General features: G+C 42.2%; 2 protein-coding genes across 7 annotated transcripts in view; both read left to right on the plus strand.

Moving 5' to 3' along the window:
- The first annotated feature begins 337 nt into the window (after positions 1-337).
- On the plus strand, positions 338-11,157 carry bap1 (BRCA1 associated protein-1 (ubiquitin carboxy-terminal hydrolase)). 3 transcript variants are annotated; one of them, XM_064298244.1, is made up of 17 exons: positions 338-554; positions 1,138-1,167; positions 1,255-1,309; positions 1,424-1,556; positions 1,824-1,943; positions 2,483-2,544; positions 2,877-3,019; positions 3,305-3,383; positions 4,195-4,317; positions 4,905-5,065; positions 5,407-5,606; positions 5,755-5,888; positions 6,104-6,567; positions 7,415-7,590; positions 8,222-8,314; positions 8,831-8,903; positions 10,292-11,157. In XM_064298244.1, the coding sequence occupies exons 1-17, from the start codon at positions 518-520 to the stop codon at positions 10,423-10,425; spliced, it is 2,217 nt and encodes a 738-aa protein (XP_064154314.1). In that variant the 5' UTR covers positions 338-517; the 3' UTR covers positions 10,426-11,157. The 3 variants fall into 3 exon arrangements, with proteins under 3 accessions (XP_064154314.1, XP_064154315.1, XP_064154316.1); XM_064298245.1 differs by having other exon boundaries at positions 339-554; positions 4,195-4,318; positions 4,915-5,065; XM_064298246.1 differs by lacking the exon at positions 338-554 and adding an exon at positions 599-701.
- A 2,253-nt stretch (positions 11,158-13,410) lies between these two features.
- The window catches only part of bsna (bassoon presynaptic cytomatrix protein a), a 133,253-nt gene continuing 120,712 nt past the window's right edge, over positions 13,411-25,951 (plus strand). For 3 of the 4 annotated variants that reach the window (XM_064298248.1, XM_064298247.1, XM_064298249.1), the window contains exon 1: positions 13,412-13,797. In XM_064298248.1, coding sequence (XP_064154318.1) covers positions 13,616-13,797 — 182 coding nt within the window. In that variant the 5' untranslated portion in view covers positions 13,412-13,615. Of the gene's footprint in view, positions 13,798-25,951 lie in introns of all 4 variants that reach the window. The other variant, XM_064298250.1, reaches the window with a different exon arrangement.

The raw sequence follows: 25,951 nt of genomic DNA on the forward strand, positions 1-25,951 counted from the left end.
GCGACGTCACAGTATTAAAATATGCCGAACTGCTTATTACATAATACAGTTTAAATGCTCTTATCCAATAGGCCTGTATACGGAGTTGAATGCATGCCTCAATATATGTATTTATTATGCTTTAAATGATCATCTAATGTCTCTATTCATTCACAAAATAGTAAGTGCATATAGGACTCCGCAAGCGATTCACGATTATTTATTCTTTTTATGTTTGCGTCATCTGCTGGATGAATATGTAGACTGCACTGCTTTAAAAAAAAAAGTGTCATTGACCTTACCAACATGTCCTCACGCATGCACCGTAAACGATTACGGTCCTTGACGCCTTTGATGTTGTTGTGGTGTCGCATATTAGTGACGCAATTTGGAGTTATTCAATTGCGGTTGCTTTTGTGCTCAGAATGCGTCTGTAATTGAAATCCTTCTCTCTTATGACACCATTGTAATTATTATTTTTCCTGCGATATGGACTGGCGAAGCAGTTAGGAGTCAGAGGACTCGAAGAAAATAAAACATGAATAAAGGGTGGCTGGAACTCGAAAGTGATCCAGGTAGGTGGGTAGCTAGCTAGCCAGCTTGCTAGCTAGCGGACTGAAGCAAAACTCACGAAATTGAAGTTATTCTTGAATAAAACTATCCTAAAATATTTCGCCAGCTAGCCAAGGATTATGTGTAGCAATTCTTCATGAACTTTTACGGTATGATTTTTGGCTGATTGGCCATTTATCTGCTAGCTTGCTTGTTATCTTGCCTATGCTAACGGGCTGTTTTAACTGAAGTTGTATTTATTGTTCAGTGACACACTTGACTTAGAATTAGCACTGCAGCGCTAACGTCAACAAGCGACGCGTCTTCTGATAATCACAAACATGTTCTTGACATATGTCTTATGTGGATCGGAACACAGTACAAACATTAGTTAACAAGGTATCAGTTAACGCTGTGAATGAGATGATGTGTTTGCTAGCATGGACTTGTTTATTGTTGACTGTCTTGTACATAATTCCTTTGACTGAATTTAGTACTGTTTATTAATTATGTTAATGCTTACTTTCATGAATTATAATATTTGTTTATTCATGATGAAACCATCCGATTGGAAAGTTAGTTACCTCGCCCTGCTGTTTGTTTCAGGACTCTTCACGCTGCTGGTGGAGGATTTTGGTGAGTTGAAAATATGCTGTCAAGCTGGGATGTATATCCTACTATTCGAAGACTGAAACACATTCCAAATTATTTCTACTTTTGTAGGTGTTAAAGGAGTCCAGGTGGAAGAGATTTATGATCTTCAGAGCAAATGCCAAAGGTATGCATACCCTGTTTCCCCTGCTAATGCAGTTCAATTATTTAAAGTAGGAAAACTCAAATGGCAATGCTTAATAGAAAGAAAGAAAAAAAATATATATATATTGTTTTGCAGCCCTGTCTATGGATTCATTTTCCTATTCAAGTGGATCGAAGAGCGGCGGTCCAGAAGGAAGGTGTCGACCCTGGTGGATGAAACGTCAGTCATTGACGATGAGATCGTGAATGACATGTTCTTTGCCCATCAGGTGTGGTTCAGATAGGTCTGAAGATCAAATGATGAAGTTCTGTTTGTTGTTATTTGTCTGAATGCAGGCCTGTGTGTAATCGAGATATCTTGGGATGAGATGACAGAATCTCAGAATGTTTTGTTCAGGTGATTCATTTTCTTACAGCACAGTATAATCTAGAATTTTAGTAACTGCTGTGAACCACCTTGGTCAGAGGAAATGTGTGTGTGCTGTATGTCACTTATTCATGCAACTGATTTATTTTTTCGTCTCTCACATGTGCAGCTGATCCCAAACTCGTGTGCCACCCACGCCCTTCTCAGTGTGCTTCTGAACTGCAGTGGCGTAGAGCTTGGGGCGACGCTCAGCCGTATAAAGGAGTTCACCAAAGGTTTCAGCCCAGAGGTGAGCAGAATTCATTCACCTTAAAAAGTGTCTGTTGTTCTCATCTCAAATTTACTGCGGTGCATATGATTAAGCATAATTCAGTCTTCGCTTATTTAACAGCTTGCACCTTTCTGTTGTAGGTGGGGGTATAGCAACATTTCCAAAGCACAGTATGAATACTTTGACAGGGATTCAAAGGTGTATATTTATTTGGAATTGGTGAAGGCAGGGTAACGCGTGCACTTCAATGTACTTTTGTATATGTATCCAGAGTGGCCTACAGTTTCACATCTTGTGAACGTTAGTACAAAGTATTGGCCTGTAATTATTTCCCTCCCCCAGGTCCAGGAAAGAGTGAGTATTAATCAGCACAGTATGGATTCACTGGTTTTGAGTGGTATGCACTAGTGTATATGTAATTCACAGCTGAGAAACCTATTTGTGTATGAACCTTGAATGTTTGTGTGCGTTTTCTTTGTGCTTGCATGTTGGGTCTCCTGTACTTTGTTGCTGTTTCTGGACTGCACCATGTGAAATGAGTTTTAATTGTGTTTCAGAGTAAAGGTTATGCCATTGGAAATGCACCAGAGCTTGCCAAAGCTCACAACAGCCATGCCAGGTAGGTTAGCCTGTCTCAGTAAATTGTGCCTTTGCCAATAGACTCGTAGTTTGCTGTTAAGTTTGCAACTACACTTTTGATTGCATTTTATTGTTATTACTATTGGTCTGTTGGTCTTCCTATTATTTAGTTTGGCAGATAATCTTATCTTGAGTAAGTGTTCACAAAGCTGTTATGATAAAGTACATGTGGTGCATATTACAACATCTACATATTTTTCTGCTGAAAGAAAGCAAAGAATGAACATTAAAACATGTGACTCGAGAACTGGCTGTGGAAATGGTTGACAAGGGTGTTTTTACATTGACTTTTTGCCCTTGATTTTCATGGAGACCTGAGCCCAGACACCTGCCAGAGAAGCAGAACGGCATTAGCGCAGTGAGGACCATGGAGGCCTTTCACTTCGTCAGCTACGTGCCTGTCAAGGACCGCCTCTTTGAGCTGGACGGGCTTAAGGCCTACCCCATAGACCATGGTAAGGAGCACCCTCCAATGGGGAGGGGGACAGAAGCAGAAAGTCTGTGAGAGTGAGAGCAAGGGGAAAGTCTGTGGCCTTTTGAATGTCCTCACAGCTTTGTGTGTGGCCGCACGTGATTATTGAACTCTGAAACAATCCCCAAGATTTTCTCTAACAGTAACAGACTTAGGGTTTCCATTCTGGAACAGTTATTTGAGCAAACGGCAAATAAAATGTAGCACACATCAGTCTAGTAATTCTGTGCTGGCGTTAACTGTGGAATGTGCTCTCTCTGTCTCTCAGGCCCCTGGGGAGAAGAGGAGGAGTGGACGGATAAAGCTCGCCGGGTCATCATGGAGAGGATAGGACTGGCTACGGCTGGGTAAGGCCCCAGGAACTGCTCAGGATATCAGACACTGCAGGAAACAGCAACACACTCCTTCCATGTTCCACTTCACTGCGTGAATAAAGAGAATTCTAATTAAAATTACTGTAGTGTAGCGTAAGCTTACGGACGATGAGGGAACTTGGTTTCAAAGGGACTGTATGCATGTACAGCGTACTGTAATAATAATAAAGCAGGGTATATGGTATGTGCAGTAACCTACTTAAGTATATTTATAAATAGGTTTTTCATGTTGTACTGCGTGCTCATCATGCGATTATTGTTTTTCAGTTGTATAATTATTTAGCACTTCTATTTCTCAATCATACTGTGTTGCGATTGCCATTGTTATTTCCTCTGTTCTACAATTTCTTTAATTGTACTGTAATTTCCAAGTTAAATATGAATCAACCTATGTATTTTTCCTAGTAACCTAGTACTTGCAACTCGAGCACTTGCTGTACAAGAATATTTAGCTTATTTTATTCAGTTGGAATTTGTTTATTTTTATTTAATGAAAACAGTAGTTATTTTATTGACCTTTAAAATGACTTGTTATCGGTCTTCTGAAGACGATATTGGTTGCATAAGTCGTTGTCTTAAGAATGTTTATAAGTAAATTTGCATTTCAACCAATTAGTGGTGCGTCCCTTTAGTTGTTAACACAGTTTTCTCAAGAGGGCTGTAAAAATGTATGTCTGGATGGTGTCAGAATTATGAGTGAACGCAACATTTAGAAATGGCATATTAAATTACCCAGTATATTTACAGAGTTCTAACTATGTTGTGTGTATCTGTGCTATTTCAGTGAGCCGTACCATGACATTCGCTTTAACCTGATGGCTGTGGTTCCTGACCGGAGGATGAAGTATGAAGCTAAACTTGAGATTTTGAAAAGGAACCGACAGACCGTGCTGGAGGGGCTTCAACAGGTAGGAGACTGTCCTGCCCCTTCCCTGGACTGGGAAGGTAAGGCCTGGAAGCCTCAGTATCTGCAAAATTAGTGCGGCAGATTGTTTCTGCTACCTTGAATATATGAAAGTAAGGCCGGTCCTCTACAAGTATACCTTCATTTCCAAAGCCGCTGCTATGGGTGTTGAAAACACAGGTTGGTCCTGGGCTGATATATCCTAATTTGTTTGCATTTTGAAAGTGCATTGGCATCATATGTGTTTCACCTTCAAGGTAGTGTGTACATGGAACACCCATTCACCTTCACTCGTAAAGTGAAGGTATAAATGTTTTAGGTGTGAAAGACCTGCTGCTGGCCTAGTTTTAAGCAGGATAGGGGAGGAGTGGGTTTCATGAATGTGAAATCAGCCTGATGGAAAAAACATCTCTTCCCCCTTTTGGAATTCTTATGGTGTAATTATAAGCCAGACTCCAGTGTAATTACGCGTGGCATAATTACTCTGGAGACAGTGCACGGGAGAAGGGTGCGCGGTCGGGCTGCAGCGCTGCTCTGCTCAGCAGCGTTTCGGCGGGAGAAAGGGCTGTGAGCGCGGGCTGCTCTCTCTCGCCCCCTCAGCTGATCCGGATGACCCAGCCCGAGCTGGTCCAGGACAAAAAGCCTCAGGAGGCGTCCTCGCCCGAGGACACGCCCCCCGCGGTCAAGCAGGAGCTGGACGCCGACGCCGACCCGGCGGCCGCGGGAGCGTCCGAGGACACCCCACAAACGGGTACGTGGGTGATCGCCCCCCCACCGGGACTGATCTCAGCCACCCTCTTTCCTCCTGTCAGGGAATGTACCCGCAAGCGCTTTCTGAAGTAAATGCTATATATACATGTAGGTAAACATAATTGTGTGTGTGTATGTATGTGTACGTACATAGGCATGCATATACTGTATATTTGTCTCTGGATTGTTGTAGGCCATACCAAAGATATGCTAGGGATTAATGTTGTTATTCAATGCACTTGTATATGAAGGTGAGAAACAGGGCAGGTCCATGTTCCCTGAGCAGTGGTGCACAGTGTGGTTAAAAGCGTCTCTGCTCCACTCTCTCTCCTCTCATTCCAGACTCCACGGACAGCTCGAGCCTCCAGAGCCAGCCCCAGTCCAGCGCCAGTCCGTCTGGCCGAGCCAAGGCTCTGGGCAAGCAGACTGCCCCCCTGGGGGGCGTTCCCCCTGGAAGTGCCCCCATAGTCACCCCAAACCCCATCGTCCAGCGCCTGCCCGCATTCCTGGACAACCACAACTACGCCAAGTCCCCCATGCAGGTGGGTACGCCCGGCTGCAGCTTCCCTGCAAGGGGAGAGGGCTCAGTGTGGTCGCTATGCCAATGATAGTAGCTTCTGTCAGTGATTGTTCCGCACAGGCCTGAGATATTGGACCAGCTGTCCACTGACTCCCTGTTCTTCCATGCAGGAAGAGGAGGACCTGGCGGCAGGAGTAGGTCGCTCCAGGGCACCAGGGCCCCCTCACCCTCCGTACTCGGACGACGACGATGACTATGAGGATGAAGAGGAGGAGGAATGTATGAGCACGGGCACACCCGTCAGGTCAGGGCTGTCTTCTGTTGTTCATTCTGAATGGTGTGTATTATATGTGTGTTGACTGTATGAATGACTGTAAGGCTGTGCTTCTCTGTGCAGTATTTTGAATGCTGTGTATTAAATTTGTGTGTATTAAATGACAGTAAGGCTGTTTCCCTGTGCAGTATTCTGAATGCTGTGTATTAAATGCATGTGTATTAAATGACTGTTTCCCTATGCAGGTATAAGACTAAGATGGGCCTGAAGGCAGAGGGAGTGGGCGGTTCAGAAGGGCAGCTGTCCCTCCTGCAGCCCGGCTCCATCACCGCGCTGGCCGAGAAGCTGAAGGAGAGCCAGAAGAGGGACCTCACCATCCCCCTGTCCGTCCGGACGGAGGGGCGGACCGGCGGCATCTGCATCACGGCCCCCTCGCAGCCCTCGCCCACGCCCAGCAACGAGAGCACGGACACGGCCTCGGAGATCGGCAGCGCCTTCAACTCGCCGCTGCGCTCGCCCATCCGCTCGGCCAGCGCCACCCGGCCCTCCAGCCCCGTCACCTCCCACCTGTCCAAGGTGCTGTTCGGCGAGGAGGAGGGCCGCGACTGCCAGCGCTACCACCGCGCCGTGCGCGACCTGGGGCCGGCCGTCAGCTCCGCCCTGCTGCACCTGCAGGAGGACGGCGTGCTCTACGCGCTGGCTAGCACGGGTGAGCTACGGCGGGTTAGCGCCGGCTAGGCCTTTCCCTGCCTGCTGTCGGTTAGCCTGCGGCGCTGAGGCGGGCCTCACTGTGCCTCAGAGCGCTTAGCGATGCGTGCTCTTCATCTGTGTGAACAGTGTGAAATACAGGGATGAAGTGATCTGAGTTCTCCTGCGTTCCCTCCTGCGTCTGTTGCCGCGTGTTTCTCTTCATCACGCATCACAGAAAAAAGCGGGAAGATGATGCCTTTTGGTAATGTCTGTTTTCTTCAGCTTGGGCTTCCCAGACTGTGTCTAAGCTCCCTCAGGGGTCCTTGAAGGAGCCCCAAGGGATTGTCAGCAAAAGGGGAACAAATATATTGTCTTAAGAATGTTTTGTTTCTGTTTTCTTGTTCCGTATATAACATCTTTTAGACTTTCAGATACAGCTTTTTCCTGGTTTACCCATTAATAATAGCACATCTCCTTGTTCATATGTTATATACGGTACCAGAATTATAACAAGTTTAATAATGTTCGGTTTTATAAGAGTTATTTGCATTTTTTGATGTGTTAAGTAACCAACGCCTTCCAACCTGTAGTGGGGGTTGGGTGAAGTTTATCGGTTTTGTTGAGGATGGGGTCCTCATGCACAGAGTGGGGTTTTTGAGTGCTTGAGATGAATAGGTTTGGGAGCCTCTAGCTAAGCAGATGTCCTCACCTGGGTTACTTAGTCTTTGCAGAGAAAATGGATGTAAGGTGTCTAATCACGTTTATGGTGGTCATCTGATAGGAGCCCCTGCTGCACTACCATGCTGTGGAAGAGTGGGTTTATCTGCGATGTTCCAGCACTGAGTGTCTTTTGCTGCCTCCTCTAGGGGACTCCCACACGGACGGAAGGAAGGCTGCCCCAGCGGAGGAGGGAGGGCCGGAGGCGAGGAAGGAGCAGAGCGCTGCGGAGGTCAAAGTGGAGGAGAGCAAGGAGAGCGCCGGGGTCCGGCCCATCAAGGAGGACCCCTGCAGCAAACCCGCCGGGGAGAAGTACTCCCCTAAGGCAAGTAGTGGGTCCCGCGCGTGGACCTCACACCCCACTCTGCCTCCTCCTGCACCTCCTCACTCTTCACCCCTCCATCACAAAACCACCAATACGACTAGCTGTCTGTTCCACCCTGTACCTGCGAGCATGCTAAAACTGTTCATACGGATTTGGAATTCAGTGTAGTCAGAGTGCTTGGTCTTCTGTTTGTTCAAAAATCCTGCTTCTGGTGCTAGAAATATTCTGCGAAACAAAAATCTGGTTTAATTCATTAACATCAGCGTTCTGCTTATCAAGTCTTCCGTGATAAACTGTTTACACTGGAAGTTAATATTGGGTTAAATTCTCTTTCTTATGATCATTCATGTACAAATCCATGAGGGCCCTTGAAAATGCTTCTGCATTGCAATTTTATTGCAACCCTTCTTTGCAGTCACGGTACACTTGTTTTAATTCAAACACTGCCGGTGGTGATGACGGATGCGTATATGCATGTTAAAAATGTCATTTGGAGCAGGTTTTACATTTAGAGGATGTGCTGCTAAATGCTTAAAGGAGGAATGAACACTGGAGCCCCTCTCTCCAGTGACTTCATAAAGATTGAAACAATCCGTTTATTTATTCCCGTTCATACTTTGTTGCGGAGCAGGAACTGCTGGCGTTGTTGAAGTGCGTAGAGGCAGACATCGCCAACTATGAAGTATGCCTAAAGGAAGAGGTGGAGAAAAGGAAGAAGTACAAGGTAAGTGTGGAGGGCCATGTGGAACCTGCCTTTTTGTCATAATGTATTGAACTGCAGAATGTAGAATAAGCTTAGTGAAATAGAACTGGTTTTTCAAAACATAATACTTTTGTTTAGTTAACTAGGAAGCTAAACTGAACTGTGGACTTGTTAGCCTTTTGACAATTATTAAAATTATAATGAAAAAACTGTAAACTGTAAAAAATTTTTTAAAAAAAATCTTAATATTGGTATTACATATTCAGCATATGTATTGCATTTTTAAATTTCCATAATTCACCCAGTGTTACAGTGTGCCTTTTTGTGACTTTGTGTCAAATGTTTAATCCGAAAGCATTTTATTTCATGAAACAGTAGGAAACTAAAACCTTTAGTGTAGAAAGGAAGCGATTTCCTGAGGGCTGAGAAAGCGGGTGGAGGCGGAGAGAATCCGAGCAACAGCTGGCGGCTCATTACCTGCCCTCTGAAGGGGATTGTGGGTAAAGACGCATTTGATCTTTCCCTTTGTTCCCGCAGATTGACGATCAGAGGAGGACCCATAACTACGACGAGTTTATCTGCACCTTTATATCCATGCTGGCTCAGGAAGGTAGGGCCCCGCTCCGTTGCCCCGGGCGCCCATCTCTCATCTCTCGCGCGGTTGCCGCCGCCGCCGCCGCCGCCGCCTTATTTCACAGTCCCTTTGCTTCCCGCTAACGCGGAGGAGCATGCGCCCGGAGCCTTTGATGTCACACGAGCACGCTCCTTTCTGGCAATTTCTCTCAGGCACACGTGCTCTAATTGCAAAGTTGGAGCGTGGTTTTCCGAGAGTCTCCCCAGGCTGTGTGCAGTTCCCCGGGGCTGATGAAGTCATAAATGTGGTAACAGGGTCAATCTTCAGCACTCAGATTAAAAATTGATTTCTTTGAAAGTCTGCCGTCCCACATTTTAAAAAATCTATTCCTTATCTCACCTTACTCGTATGTATGAATTGCTGTGTTGAGTCGTTGGACCTCATTCACGAAACATGCGTACGATCGCATTTGAGCGTAAACTGTGCACAAGAACATTTCCACAAACATTTCAGCATTCATTATTTTTTTTACCTATTAATTCGTGGCTGTTTCCTTATGCTAATCACATAAAAAGGATTGCGCATAAAATGTACAAACATTTACAAAAGTTGGCACGTGTCTTCAATCATTCAATTGATTTTTCGTAGGAACATTTTTATAATAAAAGCAAGAATAATTTTTGTGAATGAGGCCCATTGAGTGGAACTGATGTCGTCCAAGCTGTAATACTGATTTAGGACAAACTTAGATATTAGTGCAGCCAGCAATGTGTTAAGCTGTTTGAAAATAGTTTGAATGTATGTATTATCTTTATATATGTGTATGTATTATGTGGATCTTGTACACGTAGTTGCAGGATATGTACTCAATTACGGGTCATGTACTCCATCTGGATTAGCCTAAAATTAACCTGAACTCGGCTGCTGAAATCTGCTTAACTTTCTTTTTTCTTATTTTCTCTTCCCCCTTTCTTGCTCTCTATCCGTCTGGTCTTCCACGCTACCCTTTTCTTCTCTTTGCTCACCTTCATGTAATTCCTTTTTCTTCTGTTTTCTCTTTCCTTCCTCCTCTTCATTATTTTGTTTTACTTCTCCTCTGCCTACCCTGTCTTATCACTCCGTTCTTTTCGCATGCTTAATTTTGCTTCTCTCCTTCTCTTTCTAATTCTACCGACTATTTCTCCTGCTCCTCCTCCCCCATCTCCTTCCCCTCCTACCCTGTCTCCTGCTCCTCCTGCCCCTCCTGCCCTATCTCCTGCTCCTCCTCCCCCATCTCATACTCCTCCTGCCCTATCTTATATTCCTCCTCCTGCTCCTCATGCCCTATCTCCTGGTCCACCTGCTCTTCCTGCCCTGTCTCCTGCTCCTCCGGCTCCTCCTCCCCTCTCTCCGGCTCCTCCCGCCCTCTCTCCTGCCCTCCACAGGCATGCTGGCCAGCCTGGTGGAGCAGAACATCTCTGTGCGTCGCCGCCAGGGCGTGAGCATCGGCCGGCTGCACAAGCAGAGGAAGCCGGACCGCAGGAAACGCTCGCGGCCGTACAAGGCCAAGAGGCAGTGACTGAGGCGGCCTGCCATACGGGAACACACCAATATCACCGCTCGTCCATCAGGACACTCCCAAAACGCGCTCCTGTTCGGGGAACATTGCCCACTGTTCAGCAAATTGATACTTTACTGAGCAGTACACGTGATTAAATCCTCATCACTGCCACTGATCTATCCCTGTTTACCAAAAACTGCTCATCTTCACCCACTGAAGCCTAGCCTACTTGGCTAAGTCGTAAGAGTGACTCTGGAAGTGTTGTGCTGAGTGTGAATGTCTTTATTCTCGGTGCCAGTGTAGAGCATTGGAGTGGTTTAGTGAGTCAAAGCATTTTTAAAGGTCAGTCATTCCTGTTTTAAGTGAAACGTGCTTTTTAAACAAGAAAACATTTGTATCACCATCCTATTGACGTGTTGGTTCAATTCCATCCTTCCATGTATGCATGGCTGTGTTATCCAGATGGTCCGCTCCTACATTGTTATTCTCCACAATCCATAAAATTCAAACACCGATTTGCACTCTTCATGTACTTCTCCTTTGTTGAAAGTTCATATACTCTGAGGTGACTCTCCCAGCTTTAAATTTTAGTCACCTGACTTGATCATGTGTTAGTGTTTGTTTCTGTACATATCTTCTTGTCTGTGTTAGTCTCATTTTTGCTGGACTAAAATGTAATAATATACATACCATGCACATACACTTGAATGCTTTTTTCATTGAAATTAAATAAATGACCATTCTGTTGAACACTGTAGACTGAGAATAGTCAAATTTCTGTTTGCCTTTTGCATGAATGTTTCAGCACAAAAAAAAAATGAATACAGTAAATGTAAAAAACTGAATAAGCTTGTGCTAAAACGGAAGGATATGTTTCAATCAAATCAAGTAGAAAATCATTTCCTTGTGGCATTAAATTCGATGCAGTTTGCTTAAATCATGAATCATGAAAAATCATCAACTTCAGTTGAGTTGACTTAAACATATCTTACTATGAGTCATTATTCTACTGTAGCTTATTTAGCTGTGGTTTTTCCACTAGATGGCAATATGTGCTGTAGTATCTTTTGGTGCAGTACTCCTTCACCAAACCCTTCATTCACCATAGCTGTCAGTTCATGTGTGCCCTGTGAAACACTTTTGGTTTTTCCTTAATATCGAAGGGCATAACATGTGTGCCCAGAGCCAGGTCTAACATGGATTTCCCCTAAATGCTTGTGATCCCTGTCAGACACATGACGTAATATTGTAATGTTTGCTGATTGAGCCCCACCCCTGCCAGTGGCATTTCATTCAGAAATTCTCTCCCTTTCATACACACCACAGATGGCAAACCTCAATTTGAAAACAAACATTTCAATTTTTGTATTGTCAGATGACTGACAAAAGAGTGTTATTTAACACGGGCCTTATTTGCTCTGGCAGATATGTATATATACAGACTGACTGATGTTCCCCCACTGCCTGCCTCTGCTTAGCATCCTCTGTGGTTTGGTGTCTGCCGTGCATCACAAATATCTGAGATAACGTCCTGTCCTGTGCTTGTCAGGGAGACGGTCCTGTGACGACTGCATCACTTTGATGCCGTCGACAACTATTACCTGGGAGCAGTGGGAAGATTTTTTTTTTTTGTTTCACTGCAGGATAATGCACCTGGGTTCTGACTTTGTTACCCCTCCTGTCCTTGAAATTCTCCCTGGACGTCAGTCTGGTGAGTGGACAGCGAGCAGTCTCGTCCCGTCGCCTAATGGGAGCAGACAGGCAGAGGGAGAGAGTCGAATTTAGAAAAATGAAGGCAAGCACAGCCCATGAATGCAAGGTAGGGAGAAGGGTTTCAGGGAAGAGCCTGAGGACTGTAAACTGCCCAGAGCACCGGCTGGCTTGCTACCTTTTAAATACAAGATCTTGGCTATAGTGACCAACTTAATGATCAACAAACCGTAATTAAGGTTAAATAAGGTTCAACCAGTGAACATATCCATTGAACTGGATTTTCAACCACCATATTTCTGATAGTAGAAGTCTGTTAGTAGTGAGTTAATTAGTAAAGAGTGATATAAAAATTGTATTTTTTAAATTGATGTATCATTATGGGGACGATATTCATTTCAGGCTTCATTTATTTTTGGCCAAGAGGCAGGGAAAAGATTTCTGAAGAGCTGAATGAAGCTGGCATCCCATTTGTCAGTCAATTCAACCTGGCCAATAGGATCTCCATATTTCCATTCCCTGGACAGGGCAGTTCTTTGGCAGCGGCTGCAGTTTAATCCTCTAAGTGTACTGCTGCACAATGTGAATAATTCAGAGTTTATGTATGTGACAATTGAAAAATTATGATGCATGTCCATTGATGATTTGTTATATAGATAGTTTCTGAGTGAGTTTTCCTGAAGGAGTTTAATAATAATATTATTATTATTATTATTATTATTGTTGTTATTATTATTACAATTTAGTTAGGTTTAGTTGACCCATTTACTTTTCAAGGGAAACTTCCATGACTGCGTGAACGTGCACAGAAATTTAAAAGGCGAAGTGGGAATCTCTTATGGGAAAATGGGAGGAGGGGCGGCACTACTGAGTCAAAGATGTAAAAAAAAAAAACCCTGTACACCTGTCTGAATTCAAATAAAGTATCCTGCTCAAGGATAGAACAGGAGCCTTTCTGTGGAATTCAAACCAATAACCTTGAAGGGTGAAGTTCAATAAACGGTTCTTCAATAACGCTTCTTCGTCTGCTACAATAAGGCTGATTGATATGTTTGTTCATATTGTTTGTCAGCCTTTAAAATAGTAACACGATTGTAATCGTGTCTTCTAGCCTTATCCTCGACAAACTGATTCATTGATACTGGATTCTTACTAGCTGTTCTAGCTGTGAATAAACATTAATATTTTTACTCCGGTATTTGCTTTAGACTGTAAGGGGCTGAGCACGTTCTTAGTCGTGTTCCTTTCTCTCACGCGTGATCGTTGCTCTTTGAGGAGCGGAGAAAACAGAATACTGGAGTCAGGCGTGCGTGTTTCTGCGTCAGCGCGCGTGCTCTGTTGGCTTCTGGCCGTTTGTGCGCGTGCTCCGTTCAGGTTGCTATATTGTAGGTGATGATGGCGGAAGAGGAGCAGCTTTGAGTTCTCTCGCATTTTTTATTTTAACATAATATAGCTTTCATAAATATATTTCCCGTCCTCCGTCTCCTTAACCGGGGCAATGGGGAACGAAGCCAGCCTGGAGGGAGGTGGACAACCTGGGGAACCAGGCTCCGCGGTCTCTACGGCGGGAGCTTCGGGATCCATTTCAGCACCATCGGGCTCTGGACAGCTCATCAAGCCCAGTAATGGTGCTGCAGCCGGCGGAGGAGCGGCGGCTGGACCGGGAGCAGGCATAAACAGGTAAAACTGGGGACAATTATTTAAAAACGCATAGCCGCATTTTCAATTCAGTTTTAATGCATTTTTCATCCTTGTATACGATGTTAGCTTCATATGAATGATATCCGTGTGTATTTATGAGTGAACAAGATCCTGGTGTTTTATTTATTTATTTAGCATCAAACAGTTAGCAATAATATGAAAGCTTGACAAAGGATACAAAACTGAACATCCACCTTTTCCAGTGATAAATTGGTCTGTCGCTCTGTTATTCCATTTGAACGTGTTTGCACGAGATGCTAGAATGTATTTACATAGAGATCGGAGCATTAACGCGTTATATTCTCACGTTTTATTCCGTATCATTAAAAATCGTCGATTGCTAACAGAACGGTAATGAACAGAAAATTCTGAAATTAATTGACTCGAAAAATGGCCAGTTTCCGTGTATTGCAAACCCTATCTGTACAAGATTTCTACCAGAGTGTGAAGGACTGTCTTGATTTATGACGGGGAGGTAATCGCTGTGTGTAGAAATAGTGTAGTAAACCATACGGGTCTGCATTGCCCTTCTCTATTCGTGTAATGATTTGCAATTGACTTCAGCCGGAGTGTCCTGGGATGATACGTATTTCTGGATGATACGTATTTCAGAATACCCCTGTGCTCCAGGCTGATTTGTAAAGGACGAAGTCCGATGAATATTCTGCAGATTAGCACATTCATTACTGATGTTATAGAATCCAAACGAGAACCGAAGGAGATTCATTTTTACGTCTCTGCATTTACACACGTGATTTTCGTTCATCCGTACAAAACACACATCTGCTCGCTAATTAATGACTTTTCTTCACGTTTGAAATTAATGGTTGGAAAATAAGTATCCAATTGATGCCGTATTATATAACAGTTTTATTTGTATAATTTTATCAGGTCATTTTTTGGATTATTGCTACTGTAAATTGTATTATCCTGCGAAAAATAAATGCGACGTTTTTCGGTTTAAACCCCACGGTTATTTAAAAGAAATTAACCATATTCGTTCAATAAATAACCTTTTTTTCATTTAAATTGCCGATATATATTTTGAAAATTTGTTTCGTAATGAGAATATTTTAGTCTACCGAAGCAAGAAATACCATTCAATTAGCTTCTAGGAGCAGTCTATAATGTAAATGGGCTGCTACTGTAGAGATGCTTTTACATTAACTATTAATAACAGCGTAATAAAAGTCCATGTGAACAGACTGTATCACGTGCAGCTCGAAAAGCATGTGTGTTTGTTTCATGCGCTCCCTCCCTCTCCATTTAATAATACAAGACGCCTGTCAGTACTGGAAATAATGCTCTGCTGATTACATGCCACCCAACGTGCTATGATGTATTAATGCATTTTTATTTTCAGCACTATGGCGTCACAGTTACATGTATTGCATTGTCACACTGGTCGTTCATGATAATGGGTACTAAAATAATAATCAAAACCCCACCTCTCGCTGATCACATCCAATGTCCTATTTTAATGAAGAAGGGCGGAATCATGCACTTTCTAAAGGACAAAATGCTTTAAAAATGCTTTCGACAGTGGTTTGGGAGTGGTCACCAGAAAGAAAACAAATGTTGATTATCACTTGAGATAAGGTGTGGGATGAACTATTGAAATCTTCTTGGCCTTTCATACAGATTGAACAATTCTTTTTTTGTCTTCCTTTTTGTCATCGATGACATGGTGTGTAAATCATTGTAATGACTTATGACTGCCCTTGATAATCAGCCTCTCATTGTCTGAGAGAGTTACTCGGCTGTTAATCACGGTGCGATGGCACACTGATTGCGGAGCCAGGTCAAATTAGATACGTCAAGGTGCTAAACCGGTTAAAGAGGTCCAGGCACTCAGGCGCGTGCTGGCTTTTGACCGATTGAGACCTCGTATATCTTTCAGAGCAGCAATGCTTCCCGCACGCTGGATAATTGCAGTACAGTCCACCATATCGCTATAAAGAAATGAGTCTGAATAAACTCCCCGGTCTTCATTTCATATCAGTGGCATAATTGTAAATAAATCCCCCGTCCCCAGAGGTTTGTGAATTTTGTTCCCACCCCAGTCATATCAAAAACAATTACACCCGTTGCTTCTCTGCCTTGCACTCCGCATGCCAGTGATAAATTTCCTCACACGTCTAAGCAAAACGTTCTCACAAGGACTTTCCATTGTATGCTGGTTGTGAATGGGGACTTCCTCACTGTAACGGAATACAACACACTGTGATAATAAAGACAGAGGGAGAGGCAGGTGGGACCTGCAGATATGTACTTCCAAAAAGTTCTACTGTTTGGTCTCAGTCTGGATACCTCTGTATTTTTGAAAGCATCCAAGAAGGCACCGAAGGCTTGGTCTCATGCTTATCTGAGAGAATATTAAATGCGGAGAACTTTGTCAGATGGTAAGTGTCCTTGTTAGATTTTTGTATCGACAGCAGGCTATGCTAGCTGGATTATTTGAATGTGAACATAACTGAAACACAGGGATGAAGAACTGAAAAGTATGGATGTCAAAATCTGGGTTGACATTTTTGGCAGATATTCTTTATACAAAAACGTCTGGAGCTTTTCAGTCACTCCCTTGCTCTATCATTCTCTTAAATGGTTTACAGGGCTAAAGAGGGATTTGTAACAGACACCCAGGGATCTGTGTAGAACACATGTACCACCGGTCATTCACAGAGGTCATGTAGGTACAGGAGTAATAACTGCTTCCTGATTGAGTATCTGCCTGTTCCCAGAAAACACATTCATTTGGACTAAAAGTAATCAGAACTGGTTGTCAGAATGTTTCATCAGGCTTTTGAAGCATCTTTTTCATAAATACCATAACTTATAGTTATTTGAATAAGTGCTTCTTTTTGGGTCCTTATTAGAAATTTCTTTATGATTCCATATTTGCAAGTCGTGTTATTTCGCTGGTATAAGATAAATGGCATGTTGGAATTAAATTCTTTATGCCCTGACATTTCTTTTTCAGTGAGTTATTCCATCAGTCCTTCACATTTCATTTGGCACAGTACAATCAAGTTCATGTATATAATGGAACTGCCTTTTACAAATTCAAAAGAAAATACCTACAAGATCTTAACATACATAACGAAAACACTATGCAATATTAACATTAGAGCAATTGAATTTAAGTTTTAAATTTAACAAGAAACAAAAGGATCATAGCATATCTGTGCTATGTTTAGTCCTTTGATGTCAGTGTAATGGCTTTATTTGCTGTGCAGTTATCCTCCATGACACCCTTTGGGAACAGCCATTTTATCTGCGACTGTTGCCGTCCAGTCAGTGAATTAAAATCTTTAAAATCCACCAGTGACTGTCCCAACTGTGAGTTAAACAGAGCTGCTGATTATATGGTTCTTTCATTATATTGATTCCTAGCACTTGAAGATTTCCCGACTCCAAATTCTGTTGAGGAAAAAAGCAGTGATGTCAAACTGCCCAGCTTTCAGAATAATAACACGGGAGAGGTTGCTGTTTTTTCAGTTAATAAAATGCTGTATAAATAAGAAATATGCAAAATATAGGTGATGCAATTAATTCAGTATGAGTCAATGTGCTGGTTTTGATGTGCTCAGATAAGGAACAAATGGAAGGGTTTGGCTTTGGTTAAAAGGGGGATGTTTCTGAGGCTGTGGAAAAAAGGTGGGTCATGTGATTGCCCCCCGTAAGGGAGCACACAGCAGATGTAGAATCAAATGCTCCATTATTCTCTCAGTGTGGTCTATGTATTTTTGCATTGTGCAGAGATAAGGGATGCATTTCGCTGTGTATTGTTGTATTTTACTGGCACAGGTCACATGCACCAAAGCCTTTATGGTTATCCACATAACTTGACTTCACCGAAAGTTTTGCTGTAGTATTGATTGAATAAACAAAATGACTGTGGAGCACATCCCCTTGGTAATTTGCCTGACAGCTGCTAGCATTAAGTATTGCTAAGGACTTGCTCCTTTTTTTTCATTAAGGCTTTATTCCAGTCCGTTAAGTCCATGGTTGCCATGCGTCTCCCGGGTGTTTGGCCTTCATCCTCATCATGGAGGAAGATTAAGAGTTGTGGATCTTCCCTGGCCCCTGCTTGTTTCTTGTCACCACTAATATATCTTTGGCAGATAAAGATGAAATGCTATGCACAGTCTTGGTTCCAGTAGTGCTTTCATTCAGTTGAATCAGTGCCCTAACACCAATTTAAACAGAAGGTATCTGTACCCATTCCTGTGATTGGATGATGTGTGCGGGTATGCACGCATGTGTGTGTGTGTGTGTGTGTGTGCATGTGTGTGCATGCATGCTTGCACATGTGTGTGTTTTCTTGCATGGTGTGATGGTGGCTAAGAGGGGGACTCTTTCTGCTCAAGCTGGATCACAAATTAATGAACTATCCACCAAGATGGAAGTGCCATTGTACCATTATGCCAGTGTTCTATTATATTTCTAAAAAGTTAAAATATGCTCCCAAAAAGCACAAAGCCGATGTCAGCAAATGTTAGCAAATGCCACAGTAGTGATGCTGAAGAAGACTCTAAGGGCGGTCTACCTCCCTCAGAATTGGGGTTGAGTAGGCTTGAGGCCAGGAAGTGGAGGATTATATCCAAAAATGTAACTGTTCAGTCTTTCATGAACCAATGTAGGGTTGCCAAATTTATTTTACGCAAATGCAAATAGCTGCATAGCATTTACCTATTTCTCTCATGTTAGCATATTTATGATGTGTGAATAGTTCGTGCCACTCATTATCATTGTTTTTGTTGCTGACCATACCCTGCTACAAACAGATATGTAATACAGGATTTTCCACATTTTACATTATTACATGATCAAGATTAAATATGGCACCAGTACAACAAAACTTCTACATTCATTCATTCATTCTCACAGAATGACTGACTAACATCACATATGTATTGGTCTCAGTCTGTAGACTTTCAATATAGACTGGAAAGAACAGGAGCCCTACCCAATATGGTCCACAGAGACTTATAAAGGGTTGCTTATAGTTTGCTTCTAGCTGTGCATAAACTGCCTTATTTCTTGGTCCCTGCCCACGCACAATATGGCCATCGCAGTTTTTGCACAGTGTTTGTCAGCATTCATCACACGTGAATTATTTCTTAGGCACGGTCTCTTGATATACTCACAACCACAGCTAAGAATTACTAGCAGTCTGGCTTTAAAACTACGAATGGTTTCACAAAAATGCCAGGCAAATCTGTCCCACCCAAAGCAAGCAGTGAGCTTGGAAAACTGATGATATTCATCTGGCTGGAGACCAACTCTAAGTGCAACCTGCTCTAATTCAGAGCCTAGCCAGGGGAAAGGAGCATTCATTCCCAGCACAAAAACAGCCTGGATCGTCTGAAGGAGAAATTATTGCATGTTATCCTACTGGCCATTTAAAGGCAGAGGAGTGTATGTGTGTGTTTGTGTGTGTGAGAGAGAGAGAGTGCAAGAGAGTGTGAAAAGAGAAATCATTGGTTCTTAATACTTGCTCTCCTTTCTCTCTTAAAGGTTTCAGCACATTCTGTGTCCTCACATACATGTCTGTATGTGAGGCTCATTAAGGCTGAGTAGAGAATCTGTAGTCACATTTCAGTGTGAATGTGTGAACAGTGTGACAGTCGCCCTCTGTGGACTGAGAGTCACCCTCTGTGGAGTGTTTTTTAAAATCATGTTACTGTGTTTGACCATAGTGGGCAATAGAGAGATTGCATTAAGAGGAATTCTGAAAATGTACAAATACTTACCTTAGTGTCTTAGTTCTCATCCCAACACTTTATTGTATGATACATGTCTAAAATTCTGTAGTTGTCTCAGTGGGTTGTAACATTGTGGAACAAGAAGCACCTTATCAACTATGATTGCAAGATAATAGATGGTTAATGGATTCTTCATCAGCAGGGTTAGTAAAAGAATGTGTAAGATAGAGAAGATAATGCTATGTAAGATAATCTTTTACTGCATTCTTTCCCAAGTCCAAACACAGTCACTCCAAAGCAAAACTCAGTTTGATTTTCTGGGCGTAACAAACTGAACAGGACTTTAGGAGGGACGATTTCATGTTGGGCGTGTTCTGCAGACTATTTACAGTGACTGCCCTCTGCTTATCAGGAAATTAATATACTCTGGCTTTCAGTGCTACTTCCGCCATCTACCTTTAAAATGGGAAATGCTGGATAAGATCTTTCACAGAAACAAGTTGGCCACCATGACCTGTGGATACTACATGAGCAACTCATGGATATAATGGTATTAAATGGCAGCATAGTGAACACTTTATTCTGCCAGATATTTGTCATCAGAAAAACAGGGTCCTGGGTGCCAGTTTAATCAGTGGGTGAATTTTCCTTGCAGCTCGTGCCTATATACTCTATGAACCACCCCGAAACTGGAGGGCTTACAGATGTTGACGTGCAACTTCATGCTGTCGAGAATTGCAAATCATTCATATCAAACAGACTTAATTACAATCTTTATGTTGCTGCTCAGAAAAAAATCAAGCGCAGTTAATTTATTTCATTATGGCATAAAATAAATTTTGGGAGGATTTGTTTGATTCTTGTCTCCTGGAAAATCTTCTCTGATGAAAAATGCAAATGATGTTTAATATTATAGTTTTGGTTGTCTGACCCATAACATGATTTGTAATTCGTAGTTTGGGTCGTGGTTGTTCTTATTTCATTTTTAAATATTGGAAAATGGACGTTTTTTGTCAGATTATTCAAAAATGTACATTACAAGTTTGCTGTGCAATCAAACATTGGCACTGATCAAAGCCTACTAGATTACTTACATGCACCCTACAAGTGGAAAGAATGATTGATTCACCACCGATTTGGCTTCCTGGATGAAAGTTAGTAAGGCGTCACAGCTTCTGGCTAGGTCTGGCTTATTGATAGAGGATGATGCTTATTATAGACATTAAAATTTGGCAATGGAAGCCCCAGTTTTTTTTTTTACATTTTTTTATTTTAGATTGAAGCCTCCATTTTGTGGCACTTTCACCAGACAGATGGAAAAACATAAAAATATTCTCCAGAGCGGTATGCTCCTTCAAAACCAACATCGTATGTAAGTGTATGTAAGTGAATTGGTGAATGGCAGTTAGTGTGGATAGGAAAGAGTTTTGCTGAATTCTAGTTTTAACTTCTTGTTCATTCCCAGAAAATTGTAATTCATGTGCATGCTTCTGAAAAAAAAAAAACCTTGCCACAAATGCAGAATTTCTACATAGGATGTCTTAAAGCTGTGTTCTCTCCTTAAATTATTAATTTATTATTGAGTCTTTGTGGGGAATAAAGAGTTGGGTTTAAATCCTGTCTCTATGAACCCTGCACAAACATGGTGCAGAACACCCAGAACAATCTCAAGCTTAATATTCTGAAAATCCAGAGGGACTTGGATTGCTCAGAAGAATAAAAAAGCCTGGCCTTCATTTATTTAGGTCCTTGGTCAGGTGTTTGGATTTATTTCTTCAAGTAGATAGGCAACTGTTTAAAAAAGGGAACCTAGAGAAACCGTTCACAGTGTAGATTTCTTCCCTCTTACAATCATGGTTTAGACATGAAGAAAAGCACACTGTCTAAATATAAGACTATAGAGCTTTTTAAGATTTACTTTTTTTTTGGTTTTTGCAGTTATCAGGGGACGGAAGCACATTGGCCAGTCCTCCTGCATCAATCACTGGAGAAAGAAACTATAATTGGCTGAAATGTCTTATTGACCAAAATCTCTCTGGGTATTAATTCTAAACATGTTTTTGTCAATGTGGGCATTAGAAGGAAATCAGACTGCACAGTTATATTAGGCAGGGGGTACAGATTAGTTGAATGCCCTTGGGAGCACATGGGGGGGGGATTGGTTGAGGCAGTCAACAGGGGAATACTTCCAGACCAAAGAGAAAGGAAAATATTTTTTTTGTTTGTTTTTAAATGCTGTGTCCCACTTCCATCTGGCAAAGAGGCCTCCACTGACCTTCTCACTGTAGCCTGGTCTGTAAGGGTTGGCCAAACAGTGACTGGAAGTAAAGTGGAGATGCAAACATCATATTTGTCAACAGGCACATTGACACGTTTATTGCCACTGAAGGAAATTTCAGCTTAAAGGATAGTTTTCCGAGGCTCTGAAGTATGGAACAGAATGTAAAGCAGCCTCATTTTTTCACAGCGGGCTTTGTCAATTTAATGCTACAAAGCACTTCCTCTTTATCAGTTCAACACCCATCACTTTTCAGAGTGGATTTTTCACTATAAAATACATGTTCATTACCATAAATTGCATTTTGCATGTGTTTACAGGCGTTTGCTTGAAAATTAAATTGGCCTCCACACTTGTCAATCATCCATCAAATTAATTTCCAAGTGTCCAGTGTGAATGTGTGTGTTTGTGATTGCATGTGTGTGTGTGTGTGTGTGTACAGGCATGCAAGCATTTATGTGTGTGTGTATGTGTGTGCATGTGCGTGTGTGTGCATTCTTTACACTACCATGGCCTACCAAAAAATTGCTACTGTTAGCAGTGCTGTGTTGCAGAGTACACTAAGTAGAATACAGGCTTAGAGACTAGGGTTTTGAGCTGGTCTGGATAGCTCTCCAGTCAAAGGAAGAATTCTTTTGAGGTAACAGCTGTGGTGGAAATTGATACGAACTGAGTACGAATAAAACAGAATGAGCGCGTGTGTGAGAGAGAGAGAGAGAGAGAGAGAGAGAGAGAGAGAGAGAAAGAAATAAAGAAAATGCATCTTATCTTTTGTAAGGTGGTGTCTTTCTAAGTTGAATGTATGTATTTGTATAACAGATTGTAAGTTTTTTTAGGTAAAACATTCTATTTTGGTGAAAAATGGTACCACAAGCCTAGCATCAGTGGAATTGTTTATCTTGTCAAATGCGAATTGAATATGCCATACGATCACCAATGAATATCACAGATTTATGCAAAGGAAAAAGGCCAGGGTTCTAAATCTTATAATTCAATGTAATTAATGTCAGGTGCTTCAAAGCTGCTTCTTTCATAAATTGCTGCTAATGATTGATGTTGATGAGATGAGATAGTAGGTAGATACAGTAATGACTCACACATTTGTCCTTCTGTGATAAAGTGGAAAGTACTTTTTCAGCTGTATCTCAGAACTGATCCGAAAATATCTTGGGTTTATTCTGAACATTCTGATGGTGATTTTGAAGTTCAGATTATCAGTTCTTATGAAGCCTGAAATTAAACAACAGGGGAGATTTTCTATATTTAGACTGCAAACTTGTTTCAGGTCAGTATTGACAGTATTCAGAAATGAGTTAGCTGTTTTCTCTCTTTGTTGAATGTTTTAGTATTTTGATGGTTTATTGTTCTATCTGTGCTGTGCGCCTGTTTTGTGTTGCCAGTGCTTGTCAGCTGCTCCAGTTCTTTGTAGTTTCTGTGAATTCTGCTTTCCTGACTCTTAAACCAGTGGATGAAGTCAACCACACTCTAGCTGTATTGTACACCAAGAAAGAACCATTTCTTCAAATCAAGTACAGCTTCCAACAAGTTCTTATCTCCTTTAATGGGTGTAATGCCAATCTTACTCTAAAAAAATCATGTAGGAAATTTATGTCATCTACTTTTTCAACAGTGTTAGCACTGCATCAGGTGTTAGCACTATTCCTCAGTGAAATAGCAATTTAAGTCATACTACTTGTTACTGCACTCTTACCCCTTCAAAGTTTTGACTACTCTGCTGCCCTCGTCTGTGTACTTCTCCGACTTGTTTGTGTTTTTAAAGGTCTATTGTAATCTTTGTTCTGTGGTCTAAAGATAAGTTACGTAAGATAAGACTGCAAGATATGCAGATGCAACATACCAGCAGGATAGTGTCATCGATTTTGCCTTTGTTTGTACATCCAGGTTTCACTGCCTCCACACATAACAGTGTCATTTCATTGTTTTTCACAGAGGAACCCCTCATAATTAGTTCCTAATTGTATAATTAGTCATGTGTCTGTGCTGACTGCCAAACAATTGTTGAACTTGGAGAATCAGGAGAATAATCATAATTTTATAGGCCCTCTAAGGCATAATTGCATATGGTACTTCAGGTATTATATCATGTTGGGCTGACCGGTCAGTCCATAATTCTGAGTTCGGTATCTGAGAGGTTTTATTTTATGTATTGTATGCACAAATATTTGTGACTTTCACTACAATGGCTGGATGTGTAATGTGCCAGAACTGCATGTGCCAATTGCAGAGCTGGAAAAGAACAAGGCTCTGGGGAGAAAGAGGGAGAGAGAGATGCACTGCCAACAATTTAACCCCCTCCTGTTCCCACTGTAGACCCTGTGGGAGTTATAGCAGGGGCCTGATACTCCAATCCCCACACATCAAAGCCTCACATTTTCCCCAGTTTATCCTGGCTAAGGTGGCACGCTTATATACCTGCAGGCTATCCTCCAATGCCTGTATATCCTCATCATCTCTAGCCATTACCGTAATGTCATCTGCATATGCTGAAACCACCACAGAGAAAAAAGGAGAAGACCCAGGGACCACCACCCCCTACATCCACTTACACTATGTAGCAAGCATTAAAAAGGCTCAATAGCTAGGGTACAGAGCTGGCCAGAGAGAAAGAGAGAGAGAGAAAGAGAAAGAGAAAGGGGGGGGGGGGTGTTTTTATACACCACAGGGTGGCTTTTGAAGAACACAGGGACACACCTGTCAAGAGATCAGCATTCCTTTAGGTACTGGCACAGGTTGTGCATACTATTAAGATGGGCCCAGAGGGGTCAGGTCTTGTCGCAAAACAGAATGCAATTTCCTGTGTCCAACACTGTAAAATGAGCAGGAGCTACTTAGAGGAACAATGCGTAAATGCAAGGTTACTAGTATAGTGTTGTCAGTTCATTCTTCAACATGATGCTCCCTGGGATTGCATGTAGTAGAGCTTACTTTGCAGCACACGGCACAACAACAGAAGAAGGCATTTAAGATCCCTGTTTTCAAGTCAAGGAAATTGATTCCCCTTCATATGTCTGAAAGGGTATCTGCAATGGACCTGGACGAAAGGGGTTTTTACGGGCCTTCTCAACCATAAAATAATATTCTCATATTACATTCTGTAATGATACATGTGGCAATTTGCTGATGTTGATGAAAAAATCATAGAACATTACAGGGACATTGTGTGTTTGCTCTGTCAACATGCTGCTGTGAACTAGGCCACAATGCACAGTGGATCACGAAGCAGGAACCAAGACCAATACTGTGTACCATTAGAATATAAGTCCGACTGAGGCAGAAACAGTGACAGAGGCAGGTTTACACAACAACCTATGACCAACAATCTATGAAGCTATTTCCCAATTAATTTATATGAAAAAGATCAAGACCAAATTCATTTTCTTTTCTAAATCCAAAGACCAAGACCAGGTCAGGTGATTCCAATCTATACAGTCTTGAACTGTCATTCATCAACACCTTTTACATTTTCCCATGTCATCGATAACTTGAAAATAAAAAATACACCTTTGTGTGGGTGTGTGTGTGTGTGTGTGAGAGAGAGAGAGAGAGAGAGAGAGAGAGAGAGAGAGAGAGAGAGAGAGAGAATGTTAATTCAGAAAATGACAAAACATGGCTTGCATGCTCACACAGTCATTTTAAAGGTAACAGACAAACTCATTGTCCAGGGTAGTCCTTTCATGTGTGCACATTGGACCTCAGCTTAGAAAGCCAGTGTGAGGGGCAGCAAGAAGCCCAGATGATAGAAAACAATAAGAGAGTTTGACTGCAAGGCAGCGGATTTGAACAAGAACCAGCCATCAATGTGAGTTCCATTCTTCACCACTTTCTCCTTGGCTGGCTTCCACCGTTTGCCACATCATTGCGATGCATCTTGGGATTTGTTTGTTTTGTCTTATTTTTTGAATATCTCCCACGTCTCTCCTTTGCTATGAAGGTGCTTGGAGAGAAATATTTTATTAAAGATTGTATCATCTGTATTATCTCAAATGCAACGCGTGGACTCGCATGAAAAAATACGCTGTTTATGCACCGGCCAAGAGCTGTGGGCAGGCCGATCATGGATCACCCGCAACACTGAAGTTTGTTTACCTCCGGAAAATACAAATGGCAGCCGGAGGAGGAGATCCAT

This window comes from Anguilla rostrata, chromosome 11 (assembly GCF_018555375.3).
Source record: "Anguilla rostrata isolate EN2019 chromosome 11, ASM1855537v3, whole genome shotgun sequence".
In the NCBI taxonomy this organism is placed as follows: Eukaryota; Metazoa; Chordata; class Actinopteri; order Anguilliformes; family Anguillidae; genus Anguilla; species Anguilla rostrata.

Coding starts and splice junctions, on each gene's coding strand:
- bap1 (XM_064298244.1), top strand. CDS start 518: ATGAATAAAGGGTGGCTGGAACTCGAAAGTGATCCAG. Junction 3,384..4,194: donor ATAGGACTGGCTACGGCTGG/GTAAGGCCCCAG, acceptor GTGCTATTTCAG/TGAGCCGTACCATGACATTC. Junction 4,318..4,904: donor GTGCTGGAGGGGCTTCAACA/GGTAGGAGACTG, acceptor CTGCTCTCTCTC/GCCCCCTCAGCTGATCCGGA.